Raw genomic sequence first — 26,122 nt, forward strand, 5'->3', positions numbered from 1 at the left:
AGAGAATTAGAAAAAAAACATTAGACTAGCATCCGCAGCTTAAGGCACATCAAAGAGAGCAGTTCAATTGATTGAGAGAGGGAAAAAAAATTCTGATAAGGCCGGTTAGGCAGTCCAAGCAAAAAATATGTACACCCACAAAGCCTTAGTCTGACGATCAAATCTCGAACTTCCTGCTGAGCACATCTTGCCTTTTGTCTGAGGCAGTCGGCGTTTAAAAAAAAAAAGAAAAAAGACTGATTTCCATTTGCAGCCGTCTCATGTGGATGCAACACAAGAGGGGATTAAGGCAGCCTTCCTGAGAGATTTGGATCTGCATACTTTTCCGGTCTCCAGAGACAGACAGAGGCTACTCACACACATGCATACACGTGGTACGACAAGGTACCGTACGGTGACTGAATTAAACCGAGCTTACCAGGATCCCCGTGATTTTTGACAGCATTTGACACAGCAAGAAATAGCTTTAAACCAACTGGGGTTAATGTGAAACATACAGGTGTATGTATTGGTGCACCACACTAATTCAGAATGTACCTTTTTTAGTATGCTGATGTAAATGCCTCAATACATTTTTCATTAGACGCAAGTTGCTTTTTCGTTAATAATACAATCGTATGATGTGATACTACCCTCCTCTTGAAACTGACACAACTTGTAAGCTTCCGGAAGAAATGCCTTTTAATAAATCTGTGATAAGCTAAAACACCAGAGGTGCAGAATTTAAAGTGGCCGCATTCTAGCGTTTCCCAAAAAACAGCCCCACTTTTTGCAGTTATGACAGAAAGCAAAACAAAAAACAAAATAAAAAAAAATGCCTCAGTTTGATAGCAGGTCAGTTAAACTGTCTTCATTTTCATTTCTAAGAAAATGTTTTTCGAATCATCTTTTCTAATAAAAAAACTACTCAGAAGATAACAGTGGAGTCTTTTGTTCTTTTCTTTATCTTCAGGGTCACTCGCTTCAGAGACTTTTCCACTTCAATCTTTACAGCAACCCAAATAAGACAAAACAAGTAAACGGTCACACATTCCTAAAATATATTAAAAGCTATGTATCCATTTCCAAAATCTTAGATGAATCAGAGTGAAATATAGAGAAGTCAAGCTCCTCCAGAGTAAATAATGATGAATACCCTCACCTAAAAGAACATCAGAGAACAAATGAGAAAAAGTGACTGGATGAAAATAAGGTCATCCCTCCAGACGTTCTGGTTATGAGTCTAGGAATGTTTCCCTGGGTCACATGCAACTGTGTGTGTGTGTGTGTGTGTGTGTGTGTGTGTGTGTGTGCGCGCCAGCTTATGAAGAGTGTGTATATGTATGTTTGCTGGCTCGTACCACAAAGACTTTGGCAAATTAGAGCGACACCTCCGCTCTGCAAACCCTCAGCAGGTCCCTTCAACACTGTCAGGCTCGGTCAACTACACAGGCCAACTGCTGCACACACACTCATGTCTGCATGAACCACGCACACACACACATGCGGAGAGAGGTCCAGACACAACACTGACTGATTTTTCCCTTTCCGGGGCTTCCTATGTCCTCTTCCTTTTCTGTGATTCTTCTTCCATGGTGTGGTGGAAGAATATCCCACCAATATGTGACATCATTGTGATATTTACATTTTCCTTACTTTACCAAATGTTACATATTCATGGAGATGCACAGTGAAACAAAACCGCCTCATCCGTGTACACATTATACACTGACCCAAACAAATCTAAGCGAGTCATATACTGCATGAGAACTCTGATCCACAATCAGAAGGCAGGTAAACATCACATTTTACTCTGGAAAGTACGTTTAACTGTGGTATCACACTAAACTAAATATTAACTGTAATAACGCTATATGTCAAATGTGAAACAGACACGACACATGAGAAATGTCGTACAGTATATGTTTTAGCATGAAGAACATTTAATAAGTCTGTATTTTCTACATAGCATTTATCTAACAGCAACAACAGTTTCAATTAAAAGGCTAACTCTTTACAAATAAACAATTGGTAATTACCATGAAATAAATCTCCAAAGATCCAGATGGAGAGGCCACAGCTGCACATGACTTTAAACTCTCTCTTGTCCAACTGTTTGTTCAAGCTGGCCAGTAATTAATTCAGCATCACAGCAAGTGTTCAGCACAACATGACAGCAAACCTTCAGGGGCTATGAGCTCTTCTGTGGGTCAAACGCAGGCTTCGTTTTGGGAGCTCCCCTCCCTGCCTGTCGCTCTCTGAACACATTTTTAATCACACCAGCCAATCAGGGCTAGGGCTCAGTTAGTCTTTGCTGCTACTGCAAAATGTGAAAGCCTGGAATATGTGTGTTTGTGCTCTGTGCTCTGTGCTCTGTGTGTGTGTGTGTGTGTGTGTGTGTGTGTGTGTGTGTGTGTCTTAGCCTGGCTCCGCTCCAACTTCTTGTGTTATCTTTGACAAGTGGCTCGTCCTTTTGAAAAGCAGTCAACTGCAATATACATCAAACTCCCTGCACTGAAAACAGAGGGGCCAGCTCAGCCTCATCCATTCACTGTGTTACAGAGAGCTGCCCGAACTGCCTGTCCGGTCTCAAACGCTGCACTTGTGCCCTATGCTCATACACAATGTAGGCCGATGTCTGCCAGTAAAGTCAATAACGAGCTGTAGCGGCGCAGCAGGACACCCGGTAATCATCACACTGATCTCAGAAACGACTTCATGAGAACCATTACAACATCATGCACTTCAGCTATAAATCACAGCGTACTTGATGATTACTACATCGCCACTGTTTGTTGATTTATTTGACACATTGTAATTGTTTTTAACACATTCATTTCCTCTGTTTATTAGCATGAACAGACTGGAAGAGAAAACAAACATGCAGGATGAGAGTAGAGATTTAAGCGGCACAAATCTAGTGCTGCAAATAATCCTCGGCTAAAGCTGTTTATACATCATATCATGGTGAGGTCAAGTACTGTAGTGATGCAGCCAACATGTGGCAGTGACACCCACCATATGGAGTGAAACATGGAGGAAAAAAGGAGGCAACCTGTTGCCTTACCTGCCAAACACTCTGGAAACATGCCTGTTTAAATACAACTTTAAAAATACAGTACTATAAGAGTCAGGGTAAAAATATTGTGGGGAAAAATGCAGTCAACTGTTCGTTACAGTCCTCTATTTAAAAAAGCAAAACCTGTAATATGTAATCACATCTAGTTGGCATTGTGACCATAAATGCTGTATTGTACCTGAAAATTACTGCTAAGTCCTGTCTCTATCATGCACCCACAAATGGATTTAGGTTACACTATTATCATTGTGCACAAAGCTACTAAAGTTTGTACTTTCAGTCCTTAGCCAAACACAGTATCTGCAATATAAAGGATGCATCTTGTCAGTGGGATCAGACCACACAGTCAGCAGTTTGATGGCCTTGCTCACAGATTGAATACACACACTTACCATCCTCTGGCACAGCTACTGGAAACTTTAAAAGTCATTTAAATAAACAACAAACTATGTGTGAGATGTTAAATGCTAATGGGACAATGCTGAATGCAATCAATAAAAAAGTTAATAAAAAAAAATTAAAAAAAAATAAACAACAAACTGCCTGTAAAAATCGCATTAACATCAACAAGTTATTCAGCTAATAAGAACAATGGTTGGGTGTAGACTGACCTCCACCAAAAGGAGCCCAGATGACCCTGCGGATCGTCTTCACCCAATCCTCCATGTCATTCTGGGTGCTGGCCATAAGAAGGTAGGTCTCATGGTTGGCTGTCATCCGCTCTCTGTCTCCCCCTGTTCAAACAAAAGAGACAGAAACATAGGTGATTACAACATACTGTAGATAGTGGCCAAAGTCATCAGCATTTCTGCTAATCTGATCTCTTTATCTATCCAATTTCTCTCTGAACTTACAATATTCTGCACAGTGAAGCTCAAACATCCAAACGAAGTAAACAATAAGCAAAATACATTTTTGAATGGAAGATGACTCTAAGGTGAAGCTCCATGCGGAGTCTGACCTCCTAGTAACCCAACACAGCACTGACTTTAAATGTCCTTAGATGACACGATACTCTACTTGAACCTATACAGTAGGTGTCTCTAAAAAATAAGGCAATTTCGGACATGCACACACTGCACTTTTAACTCTACTGCAGTAATAAATCAAGAGAAATGTTTATATCTCTGGGCAGTAGTGTTCCATTAGAGGCAGGCTCAGCTATCCTGATTCAACTTGTGGATAATAGCCATGAGCACTCTACTGTCATAGGATATCAGTCAGTGCAGTGGAGGGTCTGGACCTGTTTCACATAACCCATCTGGCTGCAGCGATTACTATGACAACAGAACCATTTGTACCGCTCTGCTTCAGCTTTATTGAGATGAAACAAACAAACAAACAAACAAACTTTGTTCATCATCTCTTAACATCTCTATAACATCTCTATTATAGAAAAGATGAGCTATTAAGAGACAAATGGACATGTCACACAACCGTTGAATTATTCATGATGGGGATCCTGCTTCATTGATTGTATCCCAGAATGAGATCTGTGTGTTGCATGTAAAAAATATTTATAGACTGCTACAACATAACATGACAGGTTACCAATATGAAGTCCTAATGACTTGAAATGAAGCAAAAAATTATACTTAAAATGTTTTCTGATGCAAACCAAAAAGTGAATAAATGAAACCTTTATTGCCCCCAGGGGAATCTGCTTACATACATACATAACAGCACATTGTATATATTTAAAATATAAAAAAAAAAACACAAGAAGATTTATAAAAAAAAACAACAACAACACATCAGTCATTAAATCCAAGCACGTTTTAAAATTCAAATCATCAGAATGGGATTTAAAAACAACAACAAAACATAGTCAACAATCTGCTGACGGATCATTAAAATGTAAGGTCATTATTATCAATGTCACTATCATGAATTAACAACAAAAACGTCTAGGCTTAAGCACTTGTTGCTCTGACAACAGTTCCAGATGTAAACCAGCTTCGAAGAATAAACAAATCCTTGACTGATCAAACTGTCAACAATTTAATCGAGATAACTGGACAGCTGTATTTGGAGCCACACTTTGACAGTGATATTGATGCACTCTGTCAGTCTCAATGAGATCTCATTAGCTGGCAGCAGATGCCAGTGTTTTCCCTGTGTGTCATTCTACATGTTGTTAATGCCTAATTAAAGCTTGCACAGACCAACTCTCACTTTAAAGACATTGCAGTTTTGACCCATAATGTGATCAGTGTCCAGGAAGCAAGTTCTTCCTTTTAATAGTTTAATAGTGTATTGCTTTACACATTGCCTATACAAATACTACAGATTAATATACACATACTCAATAAAAGATGTGATGAGAGATGCAAAAAAAAAAAAAAAACTCTGGGCACTCTCCACTGCATACTCCAATTAAAATAGAAAGAAACTAAAATACAAGTGGGCTAGTGCCCTCTGTTCCTGATCCAGTGATTAGTCACTACCCGGTATTGGCTTCAGCCTCAGAGCTCCCATTAATTACACGATTAAGTAGAGACGATTAATCACACCTCCATATTTAGACTTGAAAAGCAACATATAGGCTATGCGTTGAAGCTATTTGAACGTTTGCTATATCCATTCATGACTAAAACATAAACAAAGAGCCAGCTTCAGCTCACCTCTTCAGCGCAGGAATCACATCCACGATGTTATTTCATCTTTCGCTTCCTCAACCTGCGACGCGCAACAGATTTCCAACGAAGCGAAACTATGCACTAATCCGCCGGTAAATGTGCAGCTCACTTCATACATTCATACATGTGAGCGATTCTTCAACCGGTGGAAAAGCTCCGTCGCTCTAAAATACTTCAGACAGCGCTTCTCGTTTAGATCAGTCTTCCTTCCTTCCGTCACCTATCTCAACAGCGCTGTGTCGGCGAAGTCCTCCGTGTCACAAACTCCTCACATCGGGTGATAAATAATGGATTTAATTCAGAGATTGCGGGAGGAAGAGAATATCGATGCATCAGTGTCCACTGTGTAAGACTACCAGGGCCGTGCTAAGCTTTTTAAGGGTCCGAAGCAAATCATGCAGCCCCAGTTCCATGTTTCCATTGGAAATGCAAATCTTTAAGAATGGCTCACAAATATGTAATAGGCTATCTTTTGGGCTGTCAGCATTAACACGTTAATCGCGATGCGATTAAGGGTCGAGCATAATGCATTAATTTTTTTTAATCGTATTAATCGCCGCAATTTATTGATTTATTTTCACTTCACTCGGCTTTGCGTCGTGCCTAACAGGCTACTATTTTGCCGTAGGCTACTTCCTCGTAACACATCCTGCTGCTGCAGGAATAGCAACTCGGATTTCGGTGCCTCATTCTGGTGCCACTGATATAGAGCTCAACAGTCCCGCCCACAGCGGTTCCGGAAGTAAAAATACAATGCAATTGCTCCATTGACAAATTGGAGTATAAGCCATGAAATCGTAACCGTTGATGGTAGATTTAAAACCAGCATGCCGACATGACTCAGCGATTGTATATGCTCATATAGACACCACAAATCATCGGGCACTATCCTTGTTTTGAGATAAATGTCTTTTATTCGCAATGTCTTGGATAAGTACTTCATTACCCACAATCCTGAACAATCCCACAATCCCACAGTGATGCCTCTGATTGGTGGAACTCATGCTGGTGAGGAGGGGGGGTGTCAGTACCCAAGCTCTGCTGCCTGCACGATCCGTCACGAGGATTTACGACACTGCACGAATCACGATCTGTTCCACGCTTCTGACGTTAGCCTCTGCCGGGAAGCTAACGTTAGTTTAGCTAACAGCTAATTCGGCTAACCGCTAGCTGACAGCTTGATTCAGTCTAAAATAACGTTAACTCAAACTTAACACTGGGTAAAGCCGTCTACAGCTGACGTAACAGCCGTTATATATGTTTACGGTTATTTTCAGGTTTTATTTTGAGGGTCTTTTAAAGTTATTACATGCTGTCTCAGCTAGCAGTAAGCCGAATTAGCTGTTAGCTAAACTAATGTTAGCTTCCTTTCTTCAGTGGTGTGCGGTGGTTTATGGGATGAGTAGTTCCTTCGTTCTGAGATGACGATATGTACACAATCTTGTATCTTTTACTTTTTTGGGATTTTCTGTTCGTTTTTTCACTTGAAATGATACGTTGTATGCTTATGAGTCACGTACCACCTGGTTACCCTAAGGCATGGTCTAAAACTCTTTATATACGGATTTTTCCAGACGTCAATGGGAGAAATTAATGGGAAATTTACTTCCGGAACCCAAGGTCTCTCAGAGGAGGGGCGGGACTGTTGAGCTCTATACCTGCACTTCTCTCTGATGCTCTGAAAACAGACGTTACAGGAAACAGAAACATTGCTGCACATGACGCTAGTTAACACTATACTCGACAGCAGCTAACGTTAGCCTACCGCTAGCTAGTAGCTGAAAAAAAAAACACTTCAATGAAACTGGTAATTTACAGCTTTGTGATGCATTCAAAGTTGTTGTTAAATTCAAATGTGTGACTAGATTAAATATATAATAAACAAATACAAATCTTAAAATCAAGTTCATAAAGTCATTTTCTTTGCATTCATTTGATTCCCAATCAAGATACACTGGTAAGAATGACTTTCCATTGTTAATATGTACTTAAAAACAGTTCTGAAATGCGAAATAATATAATTTTAATCATGTGATAAAACATGTGATTAATCGCGATTAACTATAGAAATTCAACGATTAATTGCGATTAAGAAAATGTAATCATTTGACAGCCCTAGTTTTTAGTAAATGTTACATAAACAGTAATACATTGGATTGAATGGATAAGCCATGGATTAATACACATTTGATGCTCCAGTGAGATGTATGGATGGTATATATAGGAAGTAAACATATACTACATAATGTTGCATGTCACACATGCAACAGTGTGGCTGGTTGATGTGTTTTTTATTAGCTTTTGTGGAGCTCTATGACACAAAGGAATACGCTTTATCAGGCTTTGGTCAAACATGGAATACTTGTTAATAGTTTTGGTCTTTTGGAATTTGATGAAGAATAATAGAGAACATAGGGAACTTGAATAGCTAAAGGATAGCTTAAAGTGACTATATGTAACTTTATTTATGTCATTTTTACTGTAACAGCAAATGAGACTAACAGTGAAAAGAACGCCATTTTTATATAGTTTTTAGTAAGGCCTCTGCCCGGGTTCGATTTTTCCCCACGCAGTCACAGACTGATTTGGGGCAGGAAGACGGCGCTACAGTAACACCTTCTCATGGGTCACAGATTTCTTTGTTACACCGAAAAATCCTGCGTTGGTCGCCCGGATAGCTCAGTTGGTAGAGTGGGTGCCCATATATAGAGGTTTACTCCTCAACGCCGTGGGTGTGGGTTCAACTCTGACCTGCAGCCCTTTGCTGCATGTCATTTCCCCTCTCTCTCCCCTTTCATGTCTTCTGCTTTCCTATCAAAATAAAGGCTGAAAATGCCCAAAAAATAATAAAAAAGCCTATGTTAGCGTATCCAGCCGTTTTGAGCCAGGTAAAAGGAAGCAGGAGATTTATTTATATAGGCCTAATGTTATTTTACAAGTTATCTGCTGTAGTTATAGCTGATTAAAGCTAAAAGGGAACAGCCTGGTCTCACAGAATTCCGTGAAATGATCACAAACTGTTAACAGTGCATTACATGTTGGTGGCACGGAATGTGTGAAAATTCTGTGTGGCCATAACGGAAAACAATGCCAAAGTAAAGTCAATGAGAAAATTACTTAGCATTAAGAGCGACCCCGGTAGCGAGTAGTATGAAAGCCCGAAAATCCGCATAGGGAGGTTGGTTGGGGTGGTAGATGGGTCAAACAACACAGAACTTTCACCCAGGAGACCAGGGATCGTGTCCCGCATGTCACGTTTCCTAAACCCAACTGTCCCGTTGTTGTCCCGCGTGTCATGGAAACGTAAGCCCACCCACAACCTTTTCCTTAACTTAAGGGGCCGCGTTAATTTCACGGAAATCTTCCGTGGGCCTATCACAGAATTTTCTGCGATTCCGTGAAACTGCCACAGATTTTGAATTAAGGGGCCGTATTCATTTCACGGAATTCTGTGAGATCAGGTTGAAGGGAAAGTGAAAGACAATGGCAATAACATGCGTCACACTCGATCGGGCTATCAACAGATGGAGACAGTTAAGGGATTGTAAATGATTCAAAAACGTCCCTGAATTGGCCCTCAGGTATGTAATATGTCTATTTGTCACGTGTATGTAGTTGTAGCCTACGTCAGTAGCCGACATTAAATCCCCCTTCCATTTAGTGTGGACGTTTTAATCCTTTTAGTCCGTGTTTGTGTTGGCCTACTGTTCTCTTCTCCCCCTGTAACGTTACTTGTGTAAAGCATCCGTGGGTTTCATGAAATGCGCTTTATAAATCTAAGTTATTATTACGTTGGTTGCTACAGCAATTTCTTAATGCTATGGCTCGGGACCAGAGGTGTCAAGTAACGAAGTACAAATACTTTGTTACCTTACTTAAGTAGAAATTTTGGGTATCTATACTTTACTGGAGTAATTATTTTACAGCAGACTTTTTACTTCTACTCCTTACATTTTCACGCAATTATCTGTACTTTCTACTCCTTACATTTTAAAAATAGCCTCATTACTCCTATTTCAGTTTGGCTTGTTTTCATTCCGGCTTGTCATCGTTCAAAAAAACACCAACAAAAAAATAAAAACCTATCCAGATAAAATTGCGCCATCCAGATAGAGTGAATTTGATTGTGTTTGGATGAGAAGTATAAACATATACCATTCCGACACCCTATTGGTTTGTACGCGATCCATTGCATCTGCACCTGACACAAATCACGTCACACTCCAGCAAGGAAGTAGCAGACGTATGTAGCCTAGTACGAGGAGGTTGGTAGCCAGGAAGACCAGCCAACCCTTCTACATCCCTGGCCGTAGCCTACCTGGAAGAATTTTTAGAAACGTTTGGATGCAGAAACAACTCCTTTCGAATGGGCTGCAAACTCTGCATACCCAAGTACCACAAGATAATTGTTTCCAAAACTCGCTGTCTAATTTGAAAAAGTGTATTGATATTATTTTTTTCCCCTTACATTACATTACATACTTTAAGTAGTTTTGAAACCAGTACTTTTATACTTTTACTTGAGTAAAAAGCTTGAGTTAATACTTCAACTTCTACAGAAGTCTTTTTAAACCCTAGCATCTATACTTCTACCTGAGTAATGAATGTGAATACTTTTGACACCTCTGCTCGTGACACAGTAACAGTGATAACGTTTTAGCTCACGAGACATCCAAAGTAGGCTAAGTTATCGTATGCAACACTTGAAATGCAACGATGCATGCTGGATCATATTCTTTTATTGTAATGAATGACTTTCTGTCTGAGCAAAACATTCATCGCAACTGTATGGCCGCTAGAACCAACACAAACTGAAAGTTACATATAGCCACTTTAAGGGTAATAGATAACATAAAACATGAAATATTGCTTGCATTGTGTGGTCCTTGAGAGAAAGAGATGTAAGTTCATATCAATTAAGGAAGGCTTCTGTCTATTTAACTACAACTGACATCTCTGGTTACCATGTAACAGTAGTGCAGGCTTTGTTTGCAGTCATTTATTAGGCTGTGAATGGGAAAATACACTTTGTTGTAAAATGTAGCCTAAGCTTTGAAAAATAATCAGTGCTGGTCAAAACCTGCTAAAAAAATATTTTAATACAATCAACCTTTATTTAATTAGAAAGTATAAGAAAAAAAAACCCTATCTTGTAACATGACAGAAGGAGCATTTTTGATGCACTGAAGTAGCCTATCTGGAAAATTCTTGAAATGCTTGTCCTGCTTTCTTTGAGCTGCCCAACCATGTGTTTATGTACACTTCTGGTCAAAATGTCACATTCCTCTGCCCCATCAGTTGGATGATATGATGATGTGCTGACCGGTGAAGTGAATCTGTCAGATGGGTTCCACATTGACAACACTTACTCACATTGTCCAATTTGGCACACAAAGGTTTCTCAGTCACATTTGCATTGATTGTCATGCAAAGTACTGTAATTGTGATTCCCTGGGCCTTCTGTGAGTGCTTTTGTCCACGTTTAAAATCAATCAGTCCTTTCTGTTTCCATTACTTGCATGGCAAGACAGTATTTCTTTTTGGAAACAACAGTTGCGAAGCTGTTAAACAAGCGTGCAACAGGATTATACAGCATACCATGGCTATTACAACACACTCCTATTCCCCCTGCCATTTCCTGTTGATGCTTAACTTTCGTTCACAGTGGTTGGATTGGCCACATTGTTTATAACGATAGGAGACGTGTCAAACTTACTCACATGTTGTCAAACACATGGACAACTTCTTGGACAAAACCTGTGAGAGAGCTGTTCCTGAGATCTATTTATGATTAAGGTAAATATTCACCACCTATACCCGTAGCACTGTAACCTGTATTACAAGTATTAGTATAAATGTTAATCTGATTAATTTTTAGCACATTTGTGCCCAAGAGCTTAATTTATCATACAAAGGGGTTTATAGGAAAAACAGACTTAAATCTAGCAGCTGTAAAGATAGCTGTAAAGATTAAGTCATCAGTTTGTGAATGACATAGGTGCTATAAACTGCTCCAGGGATTAATGAATAGGTAAATTCTCCATATCGGTCCACTAAATAAAACAACTGGAGGCTCCCCTTTGGCAGATTCTTTACTGGCTGTGGTGAAGCTGCCTGCAGGTATTATTCTCCACCACACAATTCTCTGTGACTGGCACTCTCTCAAAAAACCCTCATTACTTCTTAAATGAGACCAATCCCAGCAGGATTCCCCTGCCAGAGACAGTCGACTTATAGCACGGCTGTACCTGAAGAGACAACCGTGACAGCTGTCACAATTCCTCTGATTCACTCCGCTTCGGCACACTGCTCCAAAACTTTTATAAACTCAGCGGGGAACAATTGTCAGCTTCACAGAGGCGCGCAGAGCAAACTGGTACACTTCAGAAGATTTGTATGACTTGTATTAAAGAAGGATTTCTTATTCACCTTGAGACTCACACCTCATGAAAAAAGTTCAGGAAACGAGAAAATGCCACACCCTGTCACATTTCAACTTCTGCTATTTACATTACATTTTCATGCTACAGCATAACCACAGACAGATGGATAATAAAATCAAGCTCAAAACTGTGTACAGCATTAAACCAAGGAAAGACATTGCTAAAATGAAACGCATGTGTCCTATTGTATTACATAAAGCATTTTAATAACACACCTATGAGAAATTGCATATACTCAAACAAAACTGTGAATCATATTAAATTATCTCGACTATCTGAGTTGGGTTCAAAGCGCCAACAACTGTTCATTTCAGTTTTGTCCACCGGCCTTAATAAGTGTCCAAACCCAGCTGCAGTCTAGTCTTTAACTAATGGCTCAAAAACAGGTGTGATACAACAAAGGATTCCACTGTGCTGTAATTGCTCACAAATACCTGGCGCCCCGATACACGTCACTCTGACCTGTACCTCTGTAAGTATGTCCTGTAAAACAACACGCAGTGCATCCATTTTACAGAATGTAGAGTGCTGCATTGCGTGGCTGGAATCGCATAATAACAGTATTATATATTTTACTATCCACTGTCATTGCCACAGCACTATGTAACTTTCACAGACTGCTACAGTAGTACTATAAAATGTTTGCAAACATTGCAAACTGTATGTACTGCTAAGAGGTGTCTTTTTGCTGAAAGGAATAGGGAAATACAATTATTGTCTTTCTACTCGTGCGTTAGACGAGAACATTGATACCAGTCTCAGATATGAAAATGGTATCAATCTTCTCAACTTTCAGCCAGAAAGTCGATAAGCTTATCCAAACTGCAAAGCTATTCCTTTCATGTGGTGATTACAGGGCAGAGTATACAACTGAAACCTTAACAATCTCCCTACCTTCAAAGCAGCCCAACAATGTGATACACCTTATGTACCTCATTGCAAGGGTCTAACAATAAGAAATGGCCAGTTTGTCATATTGGCAGACACTGCCCAAAAGGGAGCGGGTGTGAAAGGGTTAAAAAATATTCAGTATTCTCAAACGTGGAATACATTTTGTGGGAGACTTGTTGTGAAAGTTCTTCCAGACTTTGATTGTGCTGCTTGCCAAGTGGAGGAAGCAGCAGCTGCTGGCCCAGAAAACAATGCAGACACTGTAACTACATTGTTTAATTTTAAATGACAAAAAAATGTGTCATATTTCACCCTGCGTGTGTGCGTGTGTGTGTGTGTGTGTGTGTGTGTGTGTACAGACGGAGATTTAATGACTTCATCAATGTCTGTTCTCTTGTCTGCAAGAGCTCTCTTGTTTGCATGCAAGCAGGGGCAAGTTGAGATTCAATATTATGTCTAATGATAGTGTTCTCCGAAGTTCACACATCATAAATACCTCCAACAGAACAGGGAGTCACTCACCGAGGGACAATGGTGACAAGGATTAAAAGTGGAAATAAAAACTACCGTTTACAAGTGATGGCGCCCCTTATATACAGTCTGCTTCATTCATGAGTGATATCACCTCCAGATGATCTAATCCCTCAACAAAGTGCAGCTGTTGCAACAAGGAAGTCTGTCGTAAAGACGTCAGTGTGTTTAGAAAAATGCATTCATTGTGTTGCAGTGGAGAGACAGAAAACTATAAACAGGCCTAAAATAGCCAAATAACACACTTAGTGTTGTTACCTTGATGTGAGGATAGTAAATCACGTAATCCATATTGTGGTAAACTATGAATCGCCTGATGAACCATCTCCATGTCTCCTCCACACTCCTATCTCTGGCAATCCAGAAATGGAGCTCCCTGAGTGAGCTGCAAAGTCCCGGCCACTTGGGTTAACTTTAGGACGGGAGTTCCTGACGGAGGAGCTGCTCTGTCAGCTTTTTGGCCTGGCTCAGAATGAGTGAGCACAGCTGAGAGGGTGTGAAAGAGAAAAGGGATGGAGGGGAGGGAGGTGAGGTTTGAAGAGGGGGTTGGGGAGCACACACACACACACACACACACACACACACACACACACACACACACACACACACACACACACACACATTCACATGCATACTTCTCTTAAGCACTGTAATGGGAACAATAGGCAGATCTTTGAAGGCTTGGGTTTAAAAAGGCCACTGGTTTGACTCAGGGCATGACCCCATAAGCAAACATGGGATGTCCCATTCACACTGCAATGCTTTGTTAGCAACTTCAAACTGTTTAGAGCAGAATGATGTCATAATATTGACTTTTTGCATGTGGGAGTAAGAGCATATATATTATATTTATTTCTGGCATTGTATTGCAATATTTAACAAATGTAACTAACTATGCAGACTTACATAAGTAAGTAAAACGAATGTAGACAAAGTTAGAGTAATGACTATTAAACAATTTGAAGACAGGACATTGGGATTCAGGAAACTGGGCTAGGTTTTTAACATAAATATTTCTGACGCTTAATGGACTAAATGGTTAATCGATTAGTTGAAAAAACAATTGAATAATAACAACAGCTTAATCAATAAGGAATAATAATTGTTACTCACAGCTCTACATGACAAAGTCCCATTACCTGATGGTCGTCAAGATATGAAAACGGGAAATGCAATGATTAGTTGATTAATCGAGCGGTTGTTTGACAGAAGATTGGTTTAGGCAACTGTATGAATCAGATAATCATTTCATTAAAAACACCAAACATTCTCTGGTTCCAATTTTTTTTTACTTTCTGTGTTTTAATTAATTGGAAAATTAATATCTTTGGGTTTTGACCTATTTATTGATAATGCAAACAATTGTTTTTTTTCCAGCCCTAGATTACAATGTACACCTAGCATCTTCATATCATGATGTAAAAAAGTCAAAATGATACTACATCTTACTCTTTCATATCCAAATATCCTAAACTCTCATTACAACCTATACATTTGTCATGCTGACAGACTCCTGGCGTGTAGATCATCTCTCTCTGCGGCTATGTTGTCCCATGTATCTATAATGGGTGTCCTGTTCCACCTGACCCCCTGTGAGGTATCGATGGCTAATTCTCTTCCTGATGTCATGGTGGTCCTTGCCTGTCAATCGACATAATCTGAAGGCAGACACCACAACATTAGCCTCCCCAAAGACATTGTGTGGTAGAGAACACAGACTCCATAGAGCTACTTTGGCTATCCATTACCATCTGAAGCTGAATGAGTAACAAAGTGAATAGCAGTGATAGAGGTCAAAGGGGACAAGGGTTGTTTGGCTCTACTGTCCCTCTACAGGCGCCCATAGGGAAGAAGGTAATCATGGCACCAACAAAATGGAGAATAATGGCCACGTCAACTCTAAATTCTCTGTATTCTTTGGTGCTGAAAGGCAAACATGATACCTTGCTGTTGAGTAGTATGAGTGAACAGAGTTTTAATGAGTTGTCATAAGGACAGTCGGGGGGAGCAGTGGGTCAGTCCGCTCAGGGAGGTCACAGGCATGTCAAAAAGCCAAGTGTCTCCGTTCTGATTTCATGCCAACTAAATAAAGAGCTGTGTCTGTGTGTCCTGCCAAGGCTGCTGTAAATATACCATTATGTAAAGGGGAATCAATTTCAACTTTAGGAAAAGGAAACAGGGCTCAGACTTGACTTAATGTCCAGAGCTTGTGTTGAAACATAATGATAATGTCAGCACGATAATTATGAAGACTAGAGACTAATACAGATGGAAATCTGAGTTGTACAGAGTCCCCTGGTGCATTTTGAATCGATCGTACGTGCCTTTTTGTATGTTTCACTACATTTAAACAGCATTTTCCAACAATGCTATCTTAATTTCCCAGTGTAACTGACAAGAAAAGAATACAGTACATCATGTTTACTATGATGGATTATATGCTGTATCTTAAATTAATTGAGTTTCCTAAAACTAAGTAAAATAAACTATATTTTGCTTTGGAAAATGGTTGTAAGGAGTGTAAAGTATTTATGATGTATAGTAAATGTAAAAAATAATAATAACAAAAAAAAAGTCCTGGAATGATCCTTTAATATTTAACTTAGCTTGAAGTGTTAACAGCCTAAACTGGCAATTGTAAATATAAATCACGAATGACATTTATAAAAGCTCTTAGCCATTGACCACAAACATTCTGTTTAACCCATATTCATTTCTGTGGTGACTTGCAGTATAACGTGAGATTAACCATGCATGACAGGACTTTGCATGACCAGGTTTGTTAAAATACTAAAATCCTTACGAGTGAACCATTAAAACCACTGACAGCTTTGGTGACTACTGACTGGGGGATTAATATCCCATTAAAATGTTTGGAGTGTTGAGGTTTGGTGAGAGCTGGCAGCTGTTGTCACTTGAACACTTGCACGCAGTGCTGGGAGGCTGAAACATTACATTAGTGATACAAGCAGACTGATACTTCAGAGGGAGCTTCTGGAATGGTGCATTACAGACAGTACATATCCAAGAGGAAAAACTGCAAGCGGCTCTGCAGGACAGCTCTCTAAAATCAACCTGACACTAGTTTGTAGCATGGTATAATCACCATATTATCAGAGAATTCATGTTTCATGTAGGGCCATACGCACTTCAAACAGTTATATTCTCTGTAACATGCATGTGATGCTGTGTGTCTGTGTGAAACATGTAGGCATCCTTACGGTTATGTAAACATATTTCACTATGACAGATCACCAATTGGACAAGTGTATATATCATGCACTCATGGCCGTGAGACTATATATCTGTGTGGCGTGCATACCAGGAAATCATACTTGGTGTGCACTCTGCAACCCAAAACTAATGATCTCCCACGATGTTTGTCCAATTTCCAAATTAGTTTTGATTTAGATACAGGATGTTGTCAGTGTACACACGCACACACACACACACACACACACACACACACACACACACACACACACACACACACACACACACACACACACACAAATGTAGATAAGGATGCTACAGCTAATATTATTTTCTGCAGGATGTTTTACTGTGAAAAGTGGAGATATAAGTAAATTGTTATTGTTTTCTACAGCATTACATCACGTCATTCACCTCAGTCTGCTGCTTTGTTTTTGTTTATGTTTCAGATATTGCAGCTTTCATCTTAATTACTAAGATAAAGAATGAAAGGAATAGACATAGACAAACATCCTGGCACTCTGCGAATGGACTGAACCTCCCTTTATCCAGGCCAGAGAATGAAACAAGGAGTGGACTTGACAAAGTACCTGTTGCTCCGCTCACTAATACCTTCTAATATCACCTTTCAGTGCTGATGAGGGCTTCAGGGCAGATGCACACCTGTACTCCCCACAGCCAAAATTGGTAGGCTGAGTCAGGCTGGCCTTTGGGAAAGCACTTTGAACTTTTCAGACAGAGTTGTTGAAACCTGACTTCTGGTTTATTGTGTGATATATTTGTATGCCTTTCCCCATGGAACACAAAGAGAAGTAGCAACGAAAGAGGATTATAAAGGAAACAAAATGTGCTGGATGTGTTGTTGCTGAAGACGTTTGACCAGAGAGATGCAACAAAAATGTGAAGAAGAAAAAATCCTAAAGAAAAAAGCTCCTCCTGATTTTCATTTACCTGAAGTAATTTCAAAAATGAACTCACTATGGTTATGTGTCATAGAGGCATTGAATCAACATTTCCATTTGCTTGATTGCTTTTGGAGATTGAAGGGCCTGTCAGAGTTGAACATTATTGTTGATAGAAAGCAGAGATAGTAGACATTCATCAATCATCACACTGAAAGAGCCTTTCCCACCACTTTATATTTCTACTTAGTGACTGATGAGATGGAATATGAGTGACACCATTTTTGGTGTACTGTAGATATCGCAAATGTGTTCCCAGAACAGAAGCAAGATGTGTCACTGTGTAATAAACTCTCCCTTGAGTCTGTCTGTGCCACATACTTTTAACACATATCTGTGTGACGTATGCACCACAGAACCTCATGTTGACTCGCCGGCCAATTATCTAGACAGCCAACGGACAGCATCCATCAGCTTTGGCAAAGATAAGCATGTTTTTGTTTTGACCATCGCAGCAGTCCTGTCTGCGTTGCCGCTCCACATCCTCGTTGTTTTCTCTGACAAAGCTGGCCAAAGCGCTGCTGGCCTGAGAGGGCTGCAGTGCAGGGGGGAGTGCAGGGGCAAGCTGGGTCAAAGAAAAAGATTGGTGGTGATCTAAGTGGAGAGACAGAGAAATGCTGACGACGAGATTGGCTCTTTGTGCGTTTGAGTGTGCGTTGCTGAACTGTTGCTAATGTTGTTCGGTCAGTTCTCTCGATCGTCATAATATTGAATGTCAAACCGAGTTTGACATTCAATATTGTCATGCCCAATCATTTAGTTGTGTTTTCTAGTCACTTTGTATTAGCTGAAGAGAGAGATGTGTTGAATTCAACCAGCAGATTTTTCATCACCTAGACAAGTATTTTATACATTTCGTTTTTTGAGTTCAACATCTCAAACATAAACACCTCTCTTCTTCTCTTCACTTTCCCCCTCACCTCCGTCAACAATTCCTGAAATCTAACTTCTACTCCTATATTTTATATATAGACTATTTCTTCTTTCTCCCATTTGTTGCTTCACATTTTTGTGTGAGAACGTCTTTACCGGGATGGATTTACAGGCAGGCTGGGAGCCATGATTTCACAAGTCTGTTCTGTTATCTGCCTCAAGCAGCCAAGCAAAGTGAAATTTGACCCAGCTATGAGAATGCTTTTTTTGCTTAGCATGATTTTCTTCCCTCTGGCAAGATTTTTTTAAAGCTACATATCTAGTACAGCCACACCTGGGTGGCATTTAAACAACATACAATATATGGTTTAAAAGCTTATGTTAATATACAAGTTATTCCAAGGGCTCACATGGTTAAATCCTATACACATCATTTCAGTGTTGTTAGAATTGTATAGTCTTCCTTTAGTTAAAGTTGAAATATGTCATGATCAGTAGGGTGCAGGACAGTAAAACATGTGGTTTTTTTGGCATCTTTCATTTAAGCAAATAGTTTGCAATAACATTATCCACTTGGTTAATTACATTTTCAACACATATCAACAATGAGGTGAAATAATTTTACAAGTGCAACATAATATGCTTGATCATCTTTGCTACTGTATACCTTGGTAGTAAGATACAGATGCTTTAATATTTACTAATTCGACAGTCATTAATATATTGGAAAGGGAAACTGCAGATGTTCACACAGTCTGTGTATAGGTCTTGGGAAGTACTACTGTATACGTAAAAAAAAAAAAGAAGTGAATTGTAATTGTTGTATTAAGCCTTTTGTGGCTCTAGCAGAATGCCATTTCAGTCAGAATCAGTTGGGATTGAAGACTACAAGTTTGAAAATGAAAGAAATCTGGGGGTGTAGAGTTAGAAAGAAGTGAGCTCACCATACCCCTGTAGCCTGCTCCTTAGCTTAGCTTGTGGCTAACAACTTGAAGCAACTGCTGTTAGCACAACACACTCCAAGTTCTGACTGAACTATTGCATGAGTTGCATTGTGGGTAATGTAGGCACCACGTTTTGACAAGGAATAAGAATTAGTGGAATAAATAAGGTACATTATCTCTGGTTCTGCTACATCAATTTTGAAAAACAGAAACTATCCATTGTGAGTTTGACATTGTTATTGTTTTATATATATATATATCTCCTTTATGAAAAGAAAATGGAACTGCAGTGTGTAGAAAGTGTAATGTATTGAAAATATAAATGAATGACATGTTCAGCATGAAGGAGTTTGATGGTCATTCCCATCCTGTCATTACAGTGCCACAGAGCAAAGCCCCTCTATAAAAAGGTTTTTACTGCGTATGAAATTAAGCATTGTGCGAGTAATAATAACTCAGTTATTCACAGAGCATGTTTGCAGATGTTTATATAGTGGACAAATAAAAAGGAACCTGCAGCAATGTCACCACAACGGCAGGGAAATCAGGAATGCATGCATCATAAACTGCTCATCTGAAATCACAGCTGCAATAAACATAAGCTACATAACCCATCTGCTGACATGATGAATAGACAGCACATGGAAAAGACACTTCCTCAATGAGAACAGAGCATAAGTAAGAGTAAGTTTGAGACGTAAAACTATCTGAAGTAAAACTATCTGAGAAATCCTTCCACCCCTTCCTTCAGCCGTAACTTTAAACAGTACCCAGTCTAATAATATCACTGCCATCATAATGACATGCTCCAAACCAGACACAAACATGTTAGTATTCATTACAGTAATGTATAGAGACAGACCTGGGTTGGAGTTAAGATCCATGGGGCGCAGAGGAAGACGGACCCCTTCTCAGCTGGAGTTTGAGAGAGCAAAAGCCACGCTGTCGCTGCTGACTGCTGGCCACCTGGTGCCACCTCTTCATCTGCTCTTGTTCGGTGCCACAGATAGATTTATCTACTTCTGTTTCTGCTTAAACACACTCCACTATACTCACTACTATCTTTTCCACTCTCCTCCTCTGCCTTCCTTTGCCTCTCGCTTCCCTCCACCTCATATAATTCTTTTGCCTAAAACTTCATTTTATTAAGTCAAAGGCAGGTCAATGTGACACACCAATCAGCAGCACTTAGGCAGGGTCAGGCTAAGGCTAGTCTGTCTGCCTCTCCAGAAGCCTTTCCTCTGCATATACTTCTGTCAAAGGAACTGAAAGAGCAGAGGAAGCATATTTCGAAGTCACACACGAAAGAAGTGTAGGAGAGAGCGGCCGAGTGAAACCGAGTGAGACAGCGAGCCGAAGGCAAGATGGTCTCTGAAGGAAGTGAGAGGGGTGGGGTGGGAGCTGGTGGTGGTGGAGGGGGAGGGGTGCGTTGTAAATCAAGCAGCCCTCCCCAAAGTGGGGACCTGTAAATCTGGTGAATGAAGAGTGGGCACTTGGCCAAATGAGTCATCCACAGCGCTCTATAAATACAGCCGCGCAGGGTCGACGAGGCTGCTGCTACTGGTGGCCAAGAAGCACTGAGACACTGGGGTTTCTCCCTCTTGGAGGAGAGTCTTTAATAGCCTCCTTATCAATTTCCAATCCAGACATAAAGGCGAACCCCACATCGTTGGCTTCCATCAAATGGCACAGGGCGCCGTTTTCAATCTGAGCTTGGAGGTGGATAACATTGAAGAACAACACTACCTGTTGGATTGAACTCAGAGGGGGGAAAAATGAGAAGTGGAGAGACGTCTAAATATTTATCCAGACAGAAATCAGTTTACATACCATTGGTCTGAACATTCAAGTCAAGTGTCCCCAGCAGACAAACATACTGTAGTAGCCCAGCAGAAACTTCACTGGAGGCCAAAAAGTGCCCTCGGTGAAACCTGGCCAACCTGATACATGTGGGAGCAGGAGTTAGAGTGGGAGGCTAATGGAGGACATTGCTATGTGACATGTCAAATACCGATCCCCTCAATAAGGCTGTTATGTAAGCATCTGGGCTTCCTGTCCTGTCCCTCTCTTTGGCCAGAGACTTGGCCTGTTTGCAGGCCTCAGTGCATTTCCTGCAGAGGATCTCACTCATGCACACTCTCACACACAGGAATAATAACGCACAAGAAAGAAAGGAAGAAGGCCTGCGATTCTCTTAAAGGAGCGTAGATGAGAATGAGGCGGATGTTTCAAACAACATCCACCACATACAAAAGGTATGCAGCTTATTGTTAGGACATGCTGAATTCCCCGGCCTCCTGCTTTTTGTCACGTATTGAATCAGCAGTTCAGCTCATCACACGAGAGTCTGTGAAGAATGTATGCATGGGTCAAATAAATGTGTGTAATATTTGTCTTTTGTTCAGCTGCGTAACATTCTCAATATCTTATTTGTTGTCCTTCACAGCTCAGATACAAAGCCATTTACCACCACAAGCTGCTCGTTTATCATCTTTTCATTATCTGACAGCTTTGTGAATACTTTGTAGCCTGCTACACAATATACAAAGTGTCACAGGCGACTTTGGGATGTCCACTCATCCTACACATTGTCCTCTTGTGTTGTTACTGCAGCTGCCTTTTCCCATTTTGTGGTTGTTCAATCATGACTTTATGAAAAATGGGCTTCATCATTCACTGTGCAGTTTGAGCCATTATGCAAGCTCCCATGAGCTTTGGTCCCATCACTAAAATACATAAACTGCACAATGTGTTGTTACTGAGACACATTAGAGGACTGTAAACGCTGATCAGGCTGCTGTTGAAGATACTGACAACATATAAAACTATCACTCATATTCATGTGCTGTTAGAAAGTTGTATCCTCCCATTTACAAAAGAAAGTGTTTTGTTAACTGTCAAATCATATGTGCATGTGCAAACATGAGGGAAAACATATATGGTGCATCTTTTCTTAAAGCAATATTTCAACATTTTGGGAAATTATTTGCTATCTTGCTATGAGATGAGAAGGCTGATAATCTTAGTTTAGCATAAAGACACAGAAAGTTAATCTCTTGATTTTAGCCTCACTCCTGAGCATAACCCTAAAAAACTGCTTTCTTTGGGGGCAGTTTGTCACAGCTGGATGTGACAGTCCATTTCTTTTCTGAACAACCATTGCGTCAAACGTAGAGATGTTATCCATCACACTCAGCATTTGACAACCATAAAAGGACAATATTTTCTACAAACTGCAGCTTTCACTGAACTAAACACTCTCCAGACTGTCTTTCTTAATGAGCAATCTGGAAATCCCACACAGAAGGGAGGCATCTTTGTCAGAGAGTCCAATGCCCCCTTTAACAAACCTGATCATTATAAAGATCTCCACTCTGAGTTTACAATGACTGAGTAGCTTGTTGCTGCAGCTCTGGCAGCCCAAACTCCAACAGCACCTCCTGCAATGTTACCTTGGGAAACCTGGTCAGTGACCTTTTCCTAATCCACAAAGCAAACTCCAAACCTTTCAACATTCTGTGAGAGGGTAAAACGATGTTTCCTCTGCTTTGAAAAAGGAGTGTGCATTGTTACTTTTAAATCCATTTGACAGTCAAACAGACTTTCCTTTCCAGCACCTTGTCACAAGCTTTCAGCGGAAAGGAGTTTGAGTTGTCTGTGTTTGAGGACACAATCCCCAAAATGTTCTGCTTCCAGCTTCTGCCAGTACAATGGAGCTGCTCCTAAATTCTATGTGACACTGAAGAGTCTTTTCAATCACAGCACTCCAACATTATCCAGACAGAATTCATCCATGCCCACGGCCTTGACATTAATGTGTTTTCTAACTATCTCAGCAACCCCTGCCAAGGAAATGTTCTCAGACTCCAATATGGTTCTCCTTTTTTCTACCCAAATAAAGGATGTGTCTGCCAGGTTTTCTTTCCCAAACTACTTTTTACATCTTCAAACTATTTCCCCAGTTGATTCTCAGCATTTCCCTTCTTCTGCAAAGACACACTGAGCAATATCCGGCCTTCGCCTTCTAGGACACCAAATGGTGAATCCCGAACTCAGTGTAAAAATCATCCTATTTTGCCCCAATTATCTGCTCCTCCCAAGCTTCTGCTTTGGCAGCTAGGCAGCAGCTTACCAGCCTACAAATATATTTCAGAGGAAGGAGTTCCAACTGGGTCCAGAGGTCCTATTTTAGACTGAACAAACGCACTGGTCTTCACTGGCATCAACCAGCAGGACTTTTAGCTTCCACTTCCAACTAGCAGCAGAGTACAACTCCAATTATCCGCTTCCATGGCAGCAGAGGTATTTGGACAGGAAGGATGGTGAGAGACATTCTTGTTGGCATCCAGCCTTGTCTTTGTCTCTGTTTTCAAATTAAATAAATTTAGTTTCAATGATACAGTTGAATTGTTGATTAGTTTACAAGCTGTTTCCCATCATAGTTTAGTGTGTTAGCATGCTGAGGGTGATGGGAATGTGGTTAGTTTAGCAGATATTTAGTCATAAACCAAAGAACTGGACACATTTTAGATTGTGACCTGATTGTGGTGATAGATGAAAAGTTAACATAAATTATCCTGAGAGGTACATATGTGTACCAAATTCCATTGCAGTCCATAATTGTCTTAAAACCACAGATGGCAACCTCATGGTTGAGCTAGAAGAAAATCCAGGTCATCTCCAAAGTCATTGAAATGTATTGTCTAGAGACCATGAATGTGTGTACAAAATGTTGCGCCAATTCATGTTATAGCTATAGAGATATTTCACTGGATAACAGAAAAATTTGAACTGCATGTGGCGCTTTATGTAAAAGTCAGCAAAGTCATTAGAATTCATCTTCCGGGAGCTATGAGTATGGCTAATAAATTTCATGAAATCCATCCAATAGTTGGTATGATATTTCCCTAAAAAAATGTCAACCTCATGGTGGCACTAAATGAAAAGTTAGGGAATCACCCAATCAGTATGATTCATCATCTGATGACCATCAAAGTGGTGGACTAACTGACAGAATGACATAGCCGTTCATAGAGCCACACATGGCTAAAACAAAACAATGTAATAATGTCAACACAATGCACACTGAACTGTCACAATCTCAATCACAAATATCTTCCCTTGAGATCCTCCCTGCCCTGGAAAAAAGGGTTACTAATGAAGCCAGTGGGTGGCTCACTGTTTTCTACGCTGAATGTTGCATCAGAGGAAGAAAACTTGTGGGTTTAGAATATTAAGGAACATAAAACTGTCTGACATCATGACCTAATTCAATATGAAAAGCGTCTGTTTTTGTCTATTTTCTCATTTTATGCTGCCAGGACATTGATAGGAGCTGTCTGATGGTCCTCTGCCTCTTTGTAAACGCTGGTGTGCTTGGGATCATAAATTCAGCTATCAAGAGAACAACACGGGATGTGAGACTCAGAGGCCCCATAGGAGAAATGTCAACAGCAGCAGATTGCCAGGCCACAACTCCTCCAGGAGGCCATATGCCGCTGGGCCACAGACAGCACGCTGGAAAAACATGGATGTGCATAAACATGTTTACACACACACACACACACACACACACACACACACACACACACACACACACACACACACACACACACACACACACACACACACACATATACACACAAACATACACTGAGAAGAGAGAGAGAAAAGAGAAGTTCAGTTTCTGACCTTTTTGAAAATGTCATATCACAAAGCAAATTCTTGAGAGAGAAAGGACACAGGCTCTGAACAGAGTGGAGGGGCGTACAATTGAAGATAGTCAACGCTATTATGGGCAAAACACAGTCTTGTCACTCATGCTTCTTCATTTTTAAACACAATATCCATACATTTCACTGCTTACCCTCTTAATGCATGCCTTGATAATGCTTTATACCTCTTTGATTTATGATGCATTAGAAGCTGTGTGGGCACTATACATCCAACTGCTAATTAAATCAGTATATCAAAACCTCTGCAACAGAAAGCTGCTTCTTGTTTATATCCTATGTGTCAGATATGTGTCAAACTTGTGTATGGATTAATATATATTCTAGCTATGCAGTGAAGTGGGTGTAAGAGGTGGAGAAGTAATTGTATTTCCTGGAGCTTTTTCCATTTATTATAGCTGGGAGGAGTTTTCTCCCTGTGATCCTTGGAGTTTGATGACTAACCCTGCTGTAAAATAGTGTATTTTATTTAAATTATGATATTTTTTTTAATATATTTTTCTCTTTGTTTTTTCTTTGCAGATTCTTACTTTTATCATCTTCCTTTTCCCTTTGACACTTGATGTGTATCTTGTACATTGTACTGGCACACCTTTTTCTTTGAAATCTGCTCTATGTGAACTATTTCTTTGACAGTGTTTGATTAGTTTTAATTGTATGTACCTGATCTTATTTCATGTTCTATTTTATTTTACTCTTTTACAATCCTATCCATATGTACCCATTTTCTTGTGTCTCTTTTGTATCTTGTTTTAATTACTTTTATGTCTTATGTAAAGCTTTTTGACTTATCGTAGAAATGTGCTATGCAAAGAAATCTGCCTTTCCGTCAGTAT

At 40.0% G+C, this 26,122-nt stretch overlaps 1 protein-coding gene across 4 annotated transcripts in view; it reads right to left on the bottom strand.

The window, feature by feature from the left end:
* Positions 1-26,122, bottom strand: part of arhgap24 (Rho GTPase activating protein 24) — a 69,609-nt gene that overhangs the window by 8,110 nt on the left and 35,377 nt on the right. The window contains exons 1-2 of one of the 4 annotated variants that reach the window (XM_078270869.1): positions 20,417-20,886; positions 3,670-3,792 (exon numbers count right to left, since the gene is read on the bottom strand). In XM_078270869.1, coding sequence (XP_078126995.1) covers positions 3,670-3,792; positions 20,417-20,438 — 145 coding nt within the window. In that variant the 5' untranslated portion in view covers positions 20,439-20,886. Of the gene's footprint in view, positions 1-3,669; positions 3,793-5,682; positions 6,149-13,820; positions 14,043-20,416; positions 20,887-26,122 lie in introns of those variants that run through there. The other 3 variants (XM_078270868.1, XM_078270870.1, XM_078270867.1) reach the window with 3 other exon arrangements.

The sequence above is a fragment of the Sander vitreus genome, chromosome 16 (assembly GCF_031162955.1).
Source record: "Sander vitreus isolate 19-12246 chromosome 16, sanVit1, whole genome shotgun sequence".
In the NCBI taxonomy this organism is placed as follows: Eukaryota; Metazoa; Chordata; class Actinopteri; order Perciformes; family Percidae; genus Sander; species Sander vitreus.